Here is a 19,027-nt window from a genome sequence, read left to right as displayed (position 1 = left end):
CTGCAACTCACAATCTCCTCATTGTTCAAACAAATTCACTCTCCCTGCAACTCACAATCTGTACCATCACATGGACAATTCTTCGTCGTATCAGAACCAGCCAAAATATGTTCACAGACTGGCCTCCACTCTATCTGAATCACATTAAGAACGTTAAATCTGGTATTAATCTTATTGTTCCCCACCTGAATCACCTAAAATTGTCATGTTTGAAAGGTGCATCTGAACCATCTCACAGAGTTTTGACAATGGTTTAACTACTTCTGAAAATGTCAGTGTTTTATCCATCAGCCATAAAACACACATCTCACTGTGTCTTAAATGCCTTCAGCATGACCTGGCACCCTCCATAGTCCAAAGTGATTATCAGAGGCTGTCATGAAGTAGTACACTTCCTGTCTTATGACACAGTGGGAAGGTGTCTTTGACAATCCTGATAACAACCTAATCAGGAGTATTTCATGTGGCATGTAAATACAATGACGAGGCAACAAAAAAAGACAAAAGACTTACGCCTACTCTAATAATAATGTTGGGAGACACCTTCATAATTATTATTCTTGTCCACTTGATCAGTCTAGATACCTAACAGTGACAATGCAATGAACGTCAAGAGCAAAAAAGAAACACCCAAACAAGATTTAATCATACAAGAAACACTGAAGTTTTCCTCTTATCATTATGACCCTTAACTAACCCCCTCAGGTTGTGTGGCACGTCAGTGTGTGTGGAATCACCAGTCCAACACAGTAACATCCTCACAAAGAGACACACAGTGCTGATTTTCGGTCATATGGGACTGACAGTGGTCAAAAAAAAAAAAAAGGGGAGGGGGGGAAAGAAGAAGAAAACAAACAAATAAATAAATACATAAATAATATAAAGGGATTCACACTTCCACCGGTGCATCACACTGACATGGCGAGCAGCATCTCTTCCCAACAGCCACTGGTGTCTTGTCCAATTGATCACTGGCCCTCTCCCTCTTTCTGTTCAATGGTTCTTATGTACACTGTGTCCTTCCACACCCATATCACACCTACATGCAGTGGATGACAAGACCTTTCACCTCTCTGTCCATATCACACCTCCATACAGTGGGTGACAACACTGTTCACCTCTCTGTCCATATCACACCTCCATACAGTGGTTGACATCACTGTTCACCTCTCTGTCCATATCACACCTCCATACAGTGGGTGACAACACTGTTCACCTCTCTGTTCGTATCACACCTCTATACAGTGGGTGACAACACTGTTCACCTCTCTGTCCATATCACACCTCCATACAGTGGGTGACAACACTGTTCACCTCTCTGTTCGTATCACACCTCCATACAGTGGGTGACAAGACTGTTCACCTCTCTGTTCGTATCACACCTCCATACAGTGCGTGACATCACTGTTCACCTCTCTGTCCATACCACACCTCCATACAGTGGGTGACAACACTGTTCACCTCTCTGTCCATACCACACCTCCATACAGTGGGTGACAACACTGTTCACCTCTCTGTCCATACCACACCTCCATACAGTGGGTGACAACACTGTTCACCTCTCTGTCCATATCACACCTCCATACAGTGGGTGACAACACTGTTCACCTCTCTGTCCATATCACACCTCCATACAGTGGGTGACAACACTGTTCACCTCTCTGTCCATACCACACCTCCATACAGTGGGTGACAACACTGTTCACCTCTCTGTCCATACCACACCTCCATACAGTGGGTGACAACACTGTTCACCTCTCTGTCCATACCACACCTCCATACAGTGGGTGACAACACTGTTCACCTCTCTGTCCATATCACACCTCCATACAGTGGGTGACAACACTGTTCACCTCTCTGTCCATATCACACCTCCATACAGTGGGTGACAACACTGTTCACCTCTCTGTCCATACCACACCTCCATACAGTGGGTGACAACACTGTTCACCTCTCTGTCCATACCACACCTCCATACAGTGCGTGACAACACTGTTCACCTCTCTGTCCATATCACACCTACATAGTGAACAATATCTGTTCACCTCTCTGTCCATACCACACCTACATTCAGTGTATGATGTCTGTTCACCTCTCTGTCCATACCACACCTACATTCAGTGTATGATGTCTGTTCCCCTCTCTGTCAATATCAAACCTACATACACTGGATAATGTCTGTTCACCTCTCTGTCCATATCACACCTACATACACTGGATAATGTCTGTTCACCTCTCTGTCCATACCACACCTACATACACTGGATAATGTCTGTTCACCTCTCTGTCCATATCACACCTACATACACTGGATGATGTCTGTTCACCTCTCTGTCCATACCACACCTACATACACTGGATAATGTCTGTTCACCTCTCTGTCCATACCACACCTACATACACTGGATAATGTCTGTTCACCTCTCTGTCCATACCACACCTACATACACTGGATAATGTCTGTTCACCTCTCTGTCCATACCACACCTACATACACTGGATGATGTTTGTTCACCTCTCTGTCCATACCACACCTACATACACTGGATAATGTTTGTTCACCTCTCTGTCCATATCAAACCTACATACACTGGATAATGTCTGTTCACCTCTCTGTCCATACCACACCTACATACACTGGATAATGTCTGTTCACCTCTCTGTCCATACCACACCTACATACAGTGGATAATGTTTGTTCACCTCTCTGTCCATATCACACCTACATACAGTGGATAATGTCTGTTCACCTCTCTGTCCATACCACACCTACATACACTGGATAATGTCTGTTCACCTCTCTGTCCATACCACACCTACATACACTGGATAATGTCTGTTCACCTCTCTGTCACACCTACATACACTGGATAATGTCTGTTCACCTCTCTGTCCATATCACACCTACATACAGTGGATGATGTTTGTTCACCTCTCTGTCCATATCACACCTACATACAGTGGATGATGTCTGTTCACCTCTCTGTCCATATCACACCTACACACAGTGGATAATGTCTCTGTCCATATCATACCTACATGTAGATGTATGTTCCCCTCTCTGTCCATATCACACCTACATACAGTGGATGATGTCTGTTCACCTTTCTGTCCATATCACACCTACGTTCAGTGGATTGTCTGTTCACCACTGTCCATATCTGTTCAGCTTCAAGGCCATGTCACACCTACATACAGTGGATAATGTCTATTTATTCTCTGACTATATCTGTTAACCTGTAGTCCATATCACACCTACATACAGTGGATGATGTCTGTTCACCTCTCTGTCCATATCATACCTACATATAGTGGATGTCTGTTCACCTCTGTCCATACCACACCTACATATAGTGGACTGTGTCTGTTCACTGCTAGGTCCATATCACACTTACATACAATGGATGTTGTCTGTTCACCTCTCCATCCAAATCACACCAACATACAGTGGATGATGTTATCACTGTCACTGTGTTCACATGTCCGTGGCTGTGCTTCTCTCTGTCCATATCACAAGCACACAGTTGAGATGATAGCATTTATTCCATCCAGATATCTTCTGTGGGGTGGGTGAACGCCATGTACTCCTGGTAAAATCTCTTGAACGCTTTGCTGTGAGACAGGCAAACAACAGAATGTGTTTTATCATCAGTGTGTTAAGGGGGATAATTAATAATACAGACAAACGTTTTTGTGTGCAGCAGAATGTGAAATGTCTTTTACATGTATTAGTTTCCAATGTATGTGTCATACAGATGTTTTGATTTTCATTTTATTTCTTTCACTCTTGTTTACACAATAAGGATTTGCTTACACAATGTTCATACACATCTTGCTCTGTTTCACACACACACACACACACACACATAATACTTGGATATGTTTCTGTAACTAAGATTTCCACAATATTATCACATGTTTGTACACATCTTTCTTAAACATACGCATATCTACCAGTAGTCTGAGATGTTTTGATAGTTTCTGTGATTCAGTTTCACACAAGAACTTGCTTACACGTTTATACACTTTCTACTTTATCACACACACACACACACTCACACACACAACACACATCTACCAACACATTGTCTTACCCAAGGGCATCTCTGGCTCTGTGTGTGGATCTCTCACTATGAAAGACGTGGCAAGCAAAGCGTGCCTCTCTGGGGTGTTTGGTGATGAATGCGAAATACCTGCACACACCAGTACTCTGTGTTACTCTTTTTTCTCTCAGAAGAAAGACAAAAGAAAACGCATTAACCCCTAGGCTGCCTATATGACGAGATAACTCGTCAGCGCAAGCATGTACGCTTCACTGCCACAATGACGAGATAACTCGTCATCGAAATATTCTGACATTTTCCTGGTTTGCACTGAGTTCGCTGACAAAAATGCTAGTAGCTTTAGATCGGGGAATCTTTCTAGATCCTATTCATAGCTAGAAACCCCATCTACATCATGAGGCAGTCCTTTATTTGAACGTTTTGGTTGGATTATTGTCGCAGTTTGCCTGGCTCCTCTCCTTGCTCGCTCAACAAAATGTCGCACCCTGTGCTCAAGACATGTGATCGTGGTTGCATGAAACCAACCAAGATTGCTTTCTTTAGCTGATGCTCAGAAAGAACTGCAGTGTAAATTCAAAGGAGAAGACAGTGATGAACTTTTGTAGGATGATTTGATAGAAAATAAAGGGAGCAATGAAGAGACTGACCAAGACACGACTATCAGTGAGTGATGCCGACTTTACAGCCCTAGCAGACACAAAGTAACCAAATTTTTAGCAGGACACAGTGTGAGTGATTTTCTTGGCACTCAGCCAACACGATCTGATGAGAACTGGATGATGTGACGGTGTGTGAGAGGGGTGAACAGGAGGGGGTGGAGACCAAGGGGGTGTGGCCTCACATCCATATTATCACGTGGAGAGGTCACAATGCATTATGTATGTCTCTTTTTTTTTTCTTTTTTTTTGTGGTTGTTGTAGCATAATTTGCGTGTGCAGGTATTATCCATGTGTCCAGAAAATAAGACATTTTAGTGCAAATTACCCGAATAATGTTTGTAATGAACAAGTTGAAAATGTAACAAAAAACAAAACACTTATTTCAAAACAACAACATATCACTGAAAATATACAAAATGGGAAACATCATGTGTTTTGTATTCTTTATTCATTTACCTTTCAGAAAATATATACTTTTATGGGTCTTTCTCCATTAACAAAGAGTACAGAATTTTTTGAAAACATATACTCGTTTTTTTGTGAAAAAACCCTGGTAAATAGATTTCACTTAAATGTTATTTTCCTGGCAGCGAAAGGGTTGAACATAACTACTGCAAGTTTTCAAACCACTCGTAACTATTGCAAACTTACAAGCTACTTGTAACAACTCCGAGCTTTCAAGCTGCTTGAAACTACTACAAGCTTTCAAAATACATATTACTACTGCAAGCTTACATGCCACTTGATAGATGTCCCTCAGTACTGGTGACAAAAAACAAAACCAAAACTATCTACTGCAAATCTGTTGTAATAATTCTTGCCAACAAGTAATTGTCTGTTTCTGTTTTTCTATTCAATAACAGGAATAGCAGCATAATGATTAGTGTGTTAAAACTTGTGTCCTATGAGCTGCAACAGTAAAGACCATGGTCACAATTATAGCAGTACAAAATGGGCTAAGAGTATGGATTTGTGCACCCTACATGCCCAAAGTATGTGCAGAACTGCTTTGCCAAAACAAAAAAAAAACAACAACAACAAAACCTGACATCTATTCAATTACATATTGCCCCTCTTATCTAAGAATTAAAATGCACAATATCACAGTGAAAAACTACAACACCTCTCTCCCCAAACCCCCACTCTATTCAAAGACAGCTCACCTGTTGTTATTTGGATGAGTGCCGCAAAAGGAAATGTTCTTCAAGGCGAAGAAGTTGGAGAACTTTTCACTTTCATGCTGCAACAGATGAGGACAGAATATCAACTGACTGAAACAAGAGAAACACTTTAAACATTTAGCTATGACCAGACACTTTCACTGGAACAGCTGTGACCTGATATCATTCAGCATTGAACAGGAAAAAAAAAAAAGAGAAAGATATTCATCTTTGGGAAAATGTGTTCTGCCCACAATGTCCATTCTCATCACCACTACACATCCATGCAATCTTGTCAAAACCTTGCTTCCACAATGTTGCGGTAAATTTCTTTTGTAACTGATAATTTTTAAACCTAAAGACTGTATTTTAGTCACATAACAATATGCTTCATTTAAATGTACAGTAAGTGACATTACTCCTTCCCTTGCTGCTATATCACACACACACACACACACACACACATATTCATTTTACTTTCACGTTTTCCAGAAGTATCTTCCATGCTGTAGATATTTCCTTCTTGCCTTTTTTCTTCAATCTCACAAGCAAATGTATGCAATACTGATTGGGTTGGGTTTTTTAAAATACTGTCTGTCATTGGTATTTTCCATTTTTAAGGACATTTCTTCTTTTGTTTGTTTTGGTCTCACAAGCATGTGTATGCAATACTGACTTTTTTTTCCATTCGTTACAACGTTCTGCATTTCCCTAGCATACAGCACACACACATACCCCTTCCTTGCTCTTGTCAATCATGCGGATGCCGTACTGGTTGATTTCCAGAATACACAGGCAGGCGTTCTTGATGCGGCCTTGCTGTGCCACCTGTCCAATCAGAAAAAACAGGGACTTTCTACACTGCCAACAAGAGACCAGTCAACAAATCACCTGCCTTTTCTGTCAATCGCTTTTCCATGTCTCACTGTGCAGCTGCTGCTATTCAGTTACATGCATTTGTTGTAATCATTAATTTGTTCACTGTTTGAAACAGAAAATGTCTGATCACATACAAACATTAAAATATGTAGAGTTAAAATTTTTGAAAAATAGTACTGAAAGTTTCTCCATCTGCCAACTTCTGTGTTTCAGAAGGAGACACAGACAGACAGACAGGCTGGCAGACAAACAATTTTTTTTGGGGGGGGGGGGGGGAAAGAGAGTGTGACTGAGAGAAGGAAAGCAAAACATTTTTTTTTAAAGTTACGTACATCTCATTCATTCACACAAACACACATACACACACACACACACACACGCACACACGTGCACACACACACACACAGAGAAAAAAACCCTACCTTGTTGATGGCCTGACAGAGAGCAATATCACCACTGGCAGAAGTCACTTCCACTGTACCAAGAAACCTCATGGTGAACTTCCAGTGTTCATCCTCCTCTTCTGCACACACACACACACACACACACAATTACAAAATCTCTATGATCAATGAAATACACAAACTGTGATAATGAAGTGACAAAAGAAACCAAGTGCAATATTTTCATTACTTGATTAACCACACAAACAGCTGGGTTGTCACAAAATAAGGCTCAATCCAGAAGTTAACTTTCCACATATGATTTATAAGAAAGCTTGAACAATGTTCATGCACTCAGGAATAACTAAATGAAAACTCAATATAATCATAGCAAACTTCTCCTGCACTGGTGGGCTGAAACTCCCAATGTTCACCCACATGAATGAGAGGCTTTAACCTGTTTGACGGTTTTTACCCCGCTATATAGGCAACCATACTTCATTTTGGAGGGATGCATGCTGGGCATGTTATTGTTTCCATGATCCATCAAATGCTTACATGGTTTATGGGATCTTTAATGTGAGTACATGATCTTCTGCATGTCCATACACACAAAGTCGGTTCAGGCACACAGGTCTTCTCATCTGTCGAGTTTGGAAATTGGAAAAATCTCCACCCTTAATTAGAAAAATTCTCCACTCCACCCTTAACCCACCAGGCACCATGACCGGAATCAGAACTCAGGACCATCAGACTGAAAGTCCTATGCTTTAACTGGTTGGCTGCTATACCTCTACAAGTCTTTACTTCGATAACAGAAACTGGCCAGTTCTCTGGCCACAGGATACATCCACCACTGTAATAAACTGCCTTCTCTCCATTCCAAAAGCTCTCCTATCCCTGCAGGCTTGTTTCACTCCACTTCTCCACAGTTCACCATCAGATTAAACAGACAGCCTAATCAGAAATTAATGGTATCAATCAATGTCAAAACTTCCCAAGACATCTGCAACCTGCATGAACTGGTGGCATAAAACCAGTAAAAAAAAAAAAAGTTCACCATACATTTCTGACAGTAAGAAACAAGAGAAACACTACCTGACTCTTCCAGGAACGTCAGGTCGTTGGCATACATGGCAGGGAAGATGCCTCGCTCACCAGACCTCAGGTTGACACCTGGAAAACATGGGAAAAGTTCCACACAGTGAACTTTTCTTTTTCTCTACTCTCATCTCATCTATCCCTTGACCTGTGGGTGGGTCGTTGGGGCACCATGGATGACTGCCTGGTCAGCTCGCGCCACCTGCTCGCTCTACAGTTCTCTATATATAATGACAGCAGTAAAAATAATAATGATAACTGTAACTCTACTATTGCTACTAATGATATGCATTTATTTAGTGCTTATCTGGCAGGTCTATGTGCATCTAACTATACATGTGGTATGAATAAGGTACAGAAATAACACACTCAAATTATTATTATTATAATTACTATAATAATTTATCAAGGCTATCAATCTCATAAGAATAAACCTAAGTTATCACAAAAAATTTTTAAATACTTTTCTGTTTATGAAATAAGACCTGTTATCAAATCATGTTCATAATAAAACTATGCATATTTAATGTAATGTATGATCAAACATGACAGATGCACATGAGCAAACACTCACAACCTCACAATACAAGTTGAGTCATTCACAAACACACTCACACATGCACACACACAAACATACACGCACATTTACATATTAACAGCGTTTATACACACAAACATTTACACACACACACACACACACACAGAGACCCCCAAAGCCCCCAACCCACACAGAACCAAAGCCTCACCTTCACACCAGAGATCGTCAAACTCCTTGATGACATGGATGGGGTCGCCGATGCCGATCTGCACCTCATCGGCATGCCGTGGTATAAAGCGGTGCATGCCGCGGTGCGTCACCTCCAGGTCACTGTAGGGCGTGGCCATCGAAGACGAGTGACGCCGCGATCCTGAAAACAAAACACAACACACACACACACAGTGAGTCAACAAGGTGAGTAAACAAGCCACACAGAAAATGTTCACAGCTTCAAAAAATTTCATATCAACAATCAGAATTTTCATTCCATTGTTAAACAGTACAGTTCAAAACTGTTGAATATTCACTTTGTGTTAAATGTTTATGTAATTAAAAAGGGCATTTCTACTGGGGAAAAGTGTGTTTTAAGCTGTTATGAAACATACAGATAGCAAGGAGATGACAAACCGAGATCCCAGTGCACGTAAAAGAATCCACAGCAAGAAAGGGGTTGTCTGGCAAAATTCTGTAGAAAAATCTATTTTGACAGAAAAAATAATTACACTTGCAGTAAGGAGGGGAAATAAATGGTGGTGCTTCCATAGGGAGAGCAACCAACACTTGACCCAAAGAAATCTGTTGTGACAAAAAAGTGATACCATTCAATCCAATACATACTTGGTGTTTTTCTGTTGCTGTTGTTGTTGTTGTTATATTTTTGTTTCATAAACCCTGCTGTCAAAACCACTGCAAAAAGCCACATATCTCACCATCACCATCAGAGTTCTTGCGGCGTCTCTTCTGACTGTAGATGACAGTGGCTGACGCGGCTCCAGCTGGCTCGTCATCCAAGGTAATTCCAATCACCTCCTCCTCTTCCTCGTCGTCGCTGGCTGGTCTTTCCACCTTGCTGACGTAAATGTTTTCGTCAACGCTGGTCGCCGCTTCCGAGGCCGAGGTGGAGGCGGCACTGACGTGACGACTTCTGCTGGAGGATGAGTACACACTTCTGCAAGGAGAGGTGGACACGTCTCGGTGCTGTCGGACAGGGCTGCTGCTGGAAGCATAGCCAATCAGCAGGCGTTTCTTGTCAAACAGGTGCCCCATGTGCTTGTGGATGAAGGGGTACTGCTGGGCAGGATCTGTGTCAGCAGCGGCAGCCATGGGTGTATCTTCCTGGACGCTGCCACCGCTGACTTCCTTGATAAGGGCTTCCTGAATTTCGTCGTAGATGGATCGGTTCATGGCATCAGAGTTGGATGCCTCACCTTCAAACAGAGGCAGGAATGAAAAACTGAGGGAATCCTTTTCTTTCTTTTTCCTCATTTATATCAAAATGGTGCTGTTTGACTGTTACTACAAGAAACTGTCAAATGTGTCTCAATATCTATTAAAAGATGAGTAAATAGTAATACCAAAAAAAAAGTTGCAACCATAGTTTTGCTCTCTCTCTCTCTCTCTCACATGCCCATGCTATTTTCCTCCCTCTCTCTCTCATTCATACCTTCCTATCCTTGTATCCACCCATCCATTCTGACTCATGAAAATACAAAGAACTCAAAATACACACACATACGTACACACGAGCCATTAATATTTCCTGAAAATATACTTTTTCTTTCTTTTTTTTTTAAAGAAAAAAATGAAGCAAAGACAGAAGAGGACAAGCCGTTCTCTCTAATCTCTTTTGATGTGATTATTGTGCATGTGGTTTACTTCAGGTTCACATTTAGACATTTTAGGTCTTTTTCAGATATATATATATATACATATATATATTGAATGACTGTGATTTTCATGCATTGTTCATGCGTTTCAAACCACAAATGAGTACTTACTTAGGACAATAAAGTAAAAATGACTGGGAGTCCTGTTTATGTGTACGACACCACAGCTGAATTACTCTTGACGGTCAACAATGAAAGTATTCAGAGTTCGGTATCTCCTGCCAACTACCTTGCTGACTGTCAGTCGTTGTGTCAGGGGGCTGTGCAGTGAGTGGCTGTGTGGCCGTGACCTGGGTGGCACCGTTGTTGCTGGAGGTGTGAGGTGAGGTAGTTGCAGTGCTGGCAGCATTGTGGCCACTGCCGGCGTTGCTGGTTGAAGACAGGGTGCTGGCCATGGTGGTGTGCTCCAGGAGAGGGGAGGGTGTGATGGCACAGGCCAGGGTGTAGGGACTCTGGGCCTTGTTGAGGCTCTTCTGGTGTACAGGAAAATAAAAAGGCAGGTTTGTTATAAGAAGAAAGAAAGAATCACTGACACTAACATATTCTACTGTCTATTCAGCAGTTAAACCCTCTCAACAAGGTAGGGTCATAATTTCATTCAGTGATAATATAAGCAGAGCAAAAGAAAGAAAGAAAAAAAAAAGGAAATATGGCAGATAAAGGCTTCAAGACTCATGTGTTATACTTAGTAAGTGATAGCCACCAATTTCATCACAAAAATTATGGTACAAGTATAAACAAAAAAAGAAGACTGCAAAGTGAAACACACTGTAGTGCTGCGAAAACTTTTACTATTGTAGTATTGACCTTCAACTCTGGACTTTAGGGTCCATGTTCTGACTAAAACTAATCACAGTATAAAGTTTCATGAAGACTAGACTCATGCAAAACCAAAGCTATGTTGTGCTAAAAGCATAATTCATGTAATTTTTATTATATTACCATGTTGTGACCTTGACCTTAAATATCTGACCTTGATTTCCAATCTGCAGGATTTTTGCTATCACTGTAACCAATCACTGTACCAGGTTTGATCAAGATTGGATGCAAGAGGCATTTGCATTGCGTCGGGGGGAAAATTGCTACATTGACCTCTGACTTCTAACGTTATATCAACAAAACACCAAACTCTCAACATGATCAACTGATACACAATGTACCAACTCTGATGATGACTGGAGACAAGACACCATCTCAGTTGTGCCTGCAACTTTTGTTTTTCAATCATGCTAAGTGAAAACCTTCACCTCTCACTTTAACTCTTCACTGCAAGGAAAATAAGATTTAAGTGAAATCTATTTGCCAGGGTTTTTTTCTCCCAAAAAACAGGTATAAATTTTCAAAAAATTCTATGCTCTTTGTTACTGGAGAAAGACCCATAAAAGTATATATTTTCTGAAAGGTAAATGAATAAAGAATACAAAACACATGATGTTTTCCAATTTTATATATTTTTAGTAACATGCTGTTGTTTTGAAATCAGTGTTTTGCTTTTTGTCACATTTTCAACTTGTTCATTACAAACATTAGCCAGGTAATTTGCACTAAAATACCATATTTTCTGGACAAATGGTTATCTGCACACACAAAATCATACTAGAACCACAACAACAAAAATTTTAAAAAGAGATAGATACACAATGCATTGTGACTTCTCCAAGTGATAATATGGATGTGAGTGCCAAGAAAATCGCTCACACTGTGTCCTGCTAATAATTCTGTAACTTTCTGTCGTCTGCTCCAGCTGTACAGCCGGCATCACTCACTGATAGATGTATCTTGGCCACTCTCTTGATTGCTCCCTTTATTTTCTATCATATTTTCCTATAAATGTTCAACACTGTCTTCTCCTTTGAATTTACGCTTCAATTCTTTCTTAGCATCAGCTAAAGAAAGCAATCTTGGTTGATTTAGTTCGATCACATGTCTTGAGCACAGCGTCAGTACGACATTTTGTTGAGCGAGCAAGGAGAGGAGTCAGGCAAACACTGTGGCCAGTAACCCAACCAAAACGTTCAAATAAATGACTGCCCCATGATGTTGATGGTGTTTCTAGCTATGAATAGAGTCTGGAAAGATTCCCCAAGCTAAAGCAACCAGTATTTTTGTCAACGAACTGGATGCAAACCAGGGAAAAGTCAGAATATTTCGATGACGAGTTATCTTGTCAATGTGGCAGCGAAGTGTACATGCTTGCGATGACGAGTTATCTCGTCATATAAGCAGCCTAGGGGTTAAACCACTTTGTCTTCATAAACTGATAAAAAGAATGGTTTGAAACATTTACGGTTTGATTCCTCTACCACTTGTAGTTGGTGAGAAAATATCAATATCACATATACACACACACACAAAATCAAATCACGTTGCCGACCACAAAGGAGCCATTTCAGGGTTGTTTATCTGACAGTTCCAAAGGCAATCAAAGAGAAACCAAAATGTAAAACGGTCAATAAACATAATGTTCGATTTTTAAAAAATCACCTATCTCTGAATCAGTACACGCTAAACACGCACATAATCAGTTGGACAAATGACCGCAAAAGGATGGTTACACAAACTCACAAAAATTAGAACGAAAGAGAAAAAAATGAATCTGCACAAACGTGGTGTGTGTGTGTGTGTGTGTGTGTGTGTGTGTGTAAAAATATATATATTTTATAAAGGATCTCACATTCTATGACAACAGACTGGTTTTATTAGACATCTGATACTATACTTACCAAAGCATCTTGTATCTAGTCAAATGAAATATTACAGGACAGCAGATATATATATTCTTAAGGATCTCATGTTTTACCAAAACAATTTTTACATAACATCAGACCCTTAAACATTTCACACAACATACATGCACACATACTTAAAGATTTTACCAGACTTCAGATACCTAAACACCACACACACACACACACACACACACACAAACATACACATGAAAGTTAAACGTGGTACTAACAATAACACACCAACACATAAGCAAGAAATCTAGCAAATGACTCACTGTGTGGACATCCAGATACAGTCCTGAGGACCTGACTGCCTCAGACCTTTGCCCCTGTGTGGATTTGTTGGACACAACCCCCACCTCTCTGCCTGGCTTCACCCCCAACCTGCGCGTCATGGGAGGGGTGCGGGCAGGGGAAAATGGGGCTGGGGAAGGGGGACACATGGGTACATTGTGGGAAATGGATATATCTTCAATACTGGCATTGTCATCATCACTGTCATCATCACAAACACAGACATCATCCTTGTCCATCTCAAAACCATTCTGTGTATGTGGTTGATTAATGCTGTTGCATACTTTGTCATAAGCACAGACAGGCTGCTGCACAGAGCAAGGTGCCGGAGAGCTAGCAGCACTGAAGCCGTTAATGTGTGCAGTGGCTGATACCTCCTCTTCATCATAATCTTGCGCATATCCAGAGTACTGCACTCTGCTGTCTTTTTGGTGTGTGGAATCAGAAATACTGTGAGTGGCAGACCGTGACTTGCTGCAAGTCCACTCCTGATGTCTGCCCATACAGTCAGCTCCATTGGCATGTGTGTTACTCTCCCCCATAACGCCTGACAATGCCAAGGGCTGTGCTGAAGCTGAAGCCAGCTCTGCCATCAAGCATACCGCTCCTGTGACGGAACCAACTTGGTGCTGATGATGTAGCTCTGAGGTCACAGGGATAGGGGTAGCTGACGCTGAACTTGGTGAAAATCCGTTGCAGGAATAGTGAGCAGGTTGGGGGTTGCTGGCTGAGCTCTCCTGATGCACCATCACTTTGACATCCTCATCATCTGACACGCAGGATGCCGAGTCAGAGGAGAGAGCAGAATCCTCGGATATCTCCACAGCGTCTGGTGAAAGGTCTGCCACCAGTCTGTCAAGGGAAACACAAAACTGAGTAAAACACTCTAAGCAGTGACAGGTCTTCCACCCCACCCCTGTCCCCTTCTCCCACCCATTCCCCCCCCCCAACCCCCCCAGCCCCCTGACCTTATCAACCACTTTCCACCTGGCACCCACAGTTATATGAAGAAAAGTTTAGTTATTTCCCCCTTTCAGTTATCAAGGATTTCTTTTTTTATTATTATTTTTTTTAATATATATATTATTTTTTTTTACATTTTCCTCTTTCTTGTGCTTTTACGGCCAACTGAAAGGAGATTCATCTGATAAGATCTATTAGTTACTTTGTATTACTGTACCACTGCAGTCTGACTAACAAAAACTGGTCGACAGCTTAGTCCTACCCAAAGTTGAATGTGTTATGGGTTAAAATGGGAAGAATGGGGCCGCACAGTCAAAGGTCATCCACTTCTTTGGGAGCTTTTCTCAAATTTGCTGACAAATACTGCAGGTCTCTAAATCTCTCAGGCCATGCTGATGGTAATATCAAGTATAAAAGGAAGTAAGAATACAGCCTTGTCATGTCCCAAACCTAAACGGACATCCAAAGCATGACTACATAATCAGTCACATCCAAAGCATGACTACATAATCAGTCAAACACAATAAACAAAAACAAAATCTTGAAGTCTTTTATGCCCTGCTCTCACGGCGATCTCAGTCTCAATTTCCCTTCTACTTCCATGCCCCCGTTGAGTTCCTGTCAAAGTCTGGTATTGGGAGATTCATTGGTGACTGTTGTTGGAACAACAGTGTGGCTGGCTTTACTCAATGGGGATGGTCACTCTGTTGGGTAATGTTGTTAAATGATTCCTGTCAATATATATATATATATATATGTATATATAAGAGGGCTTAGATAAAGATGTCCTCTGTATTTTGGTTCAGAACAGGCTCTACTGAACATCACAATATGTCCTCTAGTATGTGGCCTCCTTACAGCCTATTATAGCTCTACAGGACTGCTGCCAATAGGACTGTGGCTTGTCATATAAACCTGAGTGTGGCTACACACTGGGGACTCTGGATGAGCTGTGTGGGAGAATTGCAAAATCTGTTTTGAACACTGATGGGCATGGTAGCCAAGTAATTACAGAGCTAGACTTCCAATCTGAAGATTCTGGGTTTGATCCAAGTATTACTGCCCAGAGCATTTAAGTGAATTGTTTTTTTCCAACCAACAAGCTCTATATATGCGTCAATCCACATGTGCTTTTATCCCCTTCATCACACATGCAAAAGATAAACTGATGTATGTTTAAGATCCCATAATCCATGTTGGCAACAAAAAAAGTTAACTGGGCAATCAAAACAAGAAATTACCCAGTGTGCGCATCCTGAATGCCTGCTTATGTGACAGAGTAAACAGTCATACTTCTTACAGCCTACTTGTTGATGCAAATTAATGTGAGAATTACGCTTACAGCTCATGAACATTGAGGCAGAAACAGTTTCAGAGAAAATAACAAATACAGAGTTCACAATGACACACAAATTTATGTCACTGGGTCAGATTCACACTTTTACCTATCTGTTCTATTTCATCTACATTACCGTTTATTTTCATGCAAACAGGCAAGTATTGCTCTCTCTCTCCCCTGTGTGTATATATATATAAATATTATAAATACTTTTTTTTTTTTTTTACATAGATATATACAGAATGCTTCTTTAATTTTTCAACTCCTGTAAGCAGGTATTCATTTTCAACTGCACACATACTGATAAGCTCTCCTCAAATAACTTGGTTTAATCCAAACAATTAAGAGAAAGAAAGATACATACATGTTTGTATATCATTTTTTGTTTGTTTGTTTTTTAACAAGGGTTTCTTTAACTACACAAGTATAAGACACCAATTTTTTTTGCCTTCTTCATCTCTTTCCTAAATAACAAAAGAGGAAATTTTATATAAGGTTCGAGAAAATGGGCAGTCAGACTTCTCTGAAGACTGAGCTGGGGGGTCAGTTTGGAGTGGAACAAAGAAAAACATTATCATTATCATAAGATGACACTGCTTCGTCATCTTTGTGTTTTCCCCAACTGCTCCACATATGAATCAATTATAAAATGTCAGATCTAATGTCATAGTGAATCACACTGTGGCATGCTGGTATTGTTTGCACATTAAGGGAATAAATGTTTGGACTGAATTACCAAGAAGCGTATTATCAAAAACATTAAGTTTTGTTAGAACTGACAATGTATTCTAATGGATAATTAACTAATTCCTCCTTGAGTTGAAGTCACTTTCATCTAATTTCCTTCAAACTGTCCACTTCTGACACTGTCTAAAATACTCTACTTGCTAGACGATGGTATTGATGGCAGTCATGTAGACTAGATCAGTGGTAGTTTTAGTACGTAAGACTGTTTACTGATTCAGTGGTCTATCATTATGAACAGAGTCGTATGACCGAGGCCAGCACTCCTAAAAGGAGTTGCTACCAGAACCAGTACGTACCTGAACTTCATGTCGGGACACACAGGCTGGTACACCTTCATCATTATCACTTTCCTCCTCGATCAATAACGAGGCTGAAACAATTACAGTCAAATCTTAAAGCTTTTTCTTCCTCGGGAACACTGATGCACTGTCCACAATCAACAGCCCCTTCTGTTGACTCAAAGACAGCCAGCCATGCTTTCTATACTGACCAATGGAATCGCAAAACACAACAAATGTTTATCGCGGCATAAATTATGAAATGTCGTCTGCGTAGTCGACCACACGATGTGACGTAGACGAGTTCGCCTGGGACTGGCATCGAAACATAGCGCGCTGTCGGCTATTGATCCGTTCTCATCACTCTTTGGTAATGCTGGGAAAGCCGGGCTGGAAGTGAGGGGGTGAGCGAAAATAATAGCATTGGCCAAAAAAGGAAACGGTGCATCAATGAGTGGGAGTGATTGAGGCAGTTATCGGTAATGTCAGATGGTGGAAGGTGGTGGGGGAATGTCATTAACAGCTGTTGTGAGGATACGATCAGTTAAACTTAGTCGCAGTTGGTTTATTCAGAGTGAATTTAAAATGGATTTTAGAAATTCAAGAAAATAATTTTTTGGGGGAGAAAGACTATACAAGAAAAAAAAAGTATGCTGTCAAATAGAATAAAATCTCAGATCCAATGATCCGATCAAATTCATACAATTAAGTTTGATGTGAAACCCTCAAATAATGTGTAAGGCGGCGTGCTCATGTGTCTTAAGTGTTTGTGGCCTCCCATGGGCACATTATACGATTTCATTGTTTCGATTTACATCACCATAATTATATGCTTGGTGGAGATATGCAAAAATTATAAATGGCCGGGTAAAGTTGTTGATTTTCAGTTGAATTCAGTTATGAAGATCTGAATTCAAGTATGAGTAATTTTTCACTCACGAGGTACGGAGGTTTCTTTCTTTTCACTTAAGTGGTATTAGATATGGTGTGTGTGTGTGTGTGTGAAAAAACTGGTATCGCCACCAGCACGGCAGCGACGCACCCACACTGAGCAGCTGGAACAAATCTTCTGCAAAACTAGATATAGGCAGGCCGGTTTCCTCCCACGTACCATCCGGGATTGGAACGCCTTGCCCCAGGGAGCTGTGGAGGCCAGCTCAGTGTCGGTGGTCTCCATGATATAAATACCAGAATATACCTTTTTTTTTTCCTTTCTTTTTTAAAAATTTTTATAAGAAACCTATGGAGACCTAAATGTATCTTCCGCAGACCCCCTTTTATTCAGTGATAGAATAGTCAGGTCTTGACTGTGATCACTTTACGGAAGGAAGTGTGTGTGTGTGTGACAGTGTGTGTGTGCGGGCGCACGCGAGCGGGCGTGCGTTTGTGTGTATGTGTGACGGTATTTAGAAAGGAAATACAGAAAGAGACATGGGCCACACTGAACTGAGAAAAGATTTTGACATCATCACTAGTCCTTCAATTGATGACGATTCGCGCGCAAGCACACACACACACACACACACACACACACACACGGTGGACAGCCCGATGAGTGACGTCATGCAAGAAAGACAATAAAGCCATGCGAAAACCAATTAAGACAACAGCTACAGTAAACTGTACCGAAATTCCTAGAGTCAGTGGCCACGTGCGCGTTTGAGCAAAACTGGATTTTTTCGGTACTACGTATTTAGATCCAAGATCTAAATAACTAACTGCCACCATGAAGTTTACAGTATTGCTGCATCGGCTGACGTAATTCCAGACCCGAAACTGCTTCAAAATATTTATTGCGTTGTACTTTCTGTAGTAGTTGATGCGAAAAGTGACATTGATCCGTAGATCTGTGTGTGCGCGTGCGTGCAGGTGCCTGGCGATACGTGTCAGTATTCGGTATGTAAGCGATGATAACGAGTGTGCGCGTCTGTGCGTTAGTTTGTGTGTCGATCTATGTATGTGTGTGGTGTCTGTATGTCAGTGTGTGAGCAAATGCAAAGTGTGTGT

At 41.0% G+C, this 19,027-nt stretch overlaps 1 protein-coding gene across 3 annotated transcripts; it reads right to left on the bottom strand.

Annotated features, from left to right (window-relative positions):
• Positions 1-1,781: 1,781 nt before the first annotated feature.
• On the bottom strand, positions 1,782-17,199 carry LOC143283415 (uncharacterized). 3 transcript variants are annotated; one of them, XR_013055401.1, is made up of 12 exons: positions 17,039-17,199; positions 13,675-14,545; positions 10,900-11,143; positions 9,714-10,211; positions 8,993-9,154; positions 8,244-8,321; positions 7,185-7,285; positions 6,619-6,711; positions 5,887-5,963; positions 4,095-4,193; positions 3,256-3,612; positions 1,782-3,123 (listed from the first exon to the last, which is right to left on the bottom strand). XR_013055401.1 is itself a non-coding variant. In XM_076589651.1 (11 exons), exons 1-11 carry the CDS (start codon positions 17,080-17,082, stop codon positions 3,540-3,542), a joined length of 2,340 nt encoding a protein of 779 aa, XP_076445766.1. In that variant the 5' UTR covers positions 17,083-17,199; the 3' UTR covers positions 1,782-3,539. The 3 variants fall into 3 exon arrangements, 1 of the variants encoding a protein (XP_076445766.1); XR_013055400.1 differs by having other exon boundaries at positions 1,782-3,344; positions 3,439-3,612; XM_076589651.1 differs by having other exon boundaries at positions 1,782-3,612.
• Positions 17,200-19,027: the final 1,828 nt, after the last annotated feature.

This window comes from Babylonia areolata, chromosome 6, assembly GCF_041734735.1.
Source record: "Babylonia areolata isolate BAREFJ2019XMU chromosome 6, ASM4173473v1, whole genome shotgun sequence".
Classification (NCBI taxonomy): Eukaryota; Metazoa; Mollusca; class Gastropoda; order Neogastropoda; family Buccinidae; genus Babylonia; species Babylonia areolata.
Note: the sequence above shows the minus strand (reverse complement) of the source record. Positions and strands in the feature narration are given on the sequence as shown.

Bases quoted from the DNA above. Each gene is read 5' to 3' on its own strand.
- LOC143283415 (XM_076589651.1), bottom strand. From the start codon at position 17,082: ATGATGAAGGTGTACCAGCCTGTGTGTCCCGACATGAAGTTCAG. The intron at 14,546-17,038 runs GTACGTACTGGT...TTCCCTTGACAG, and splicing joins TGTCCCGACATGAAGTTCAG to ACTGGTGGCAGACCTTTCAC. The intron at 11,144-13,674 runs GTGAGTCATTTG...CCTGTACACCAG, and splicing joins TGTATCTGGATGTCCACACA to AAGAGCCTCAACAAGGCCCA.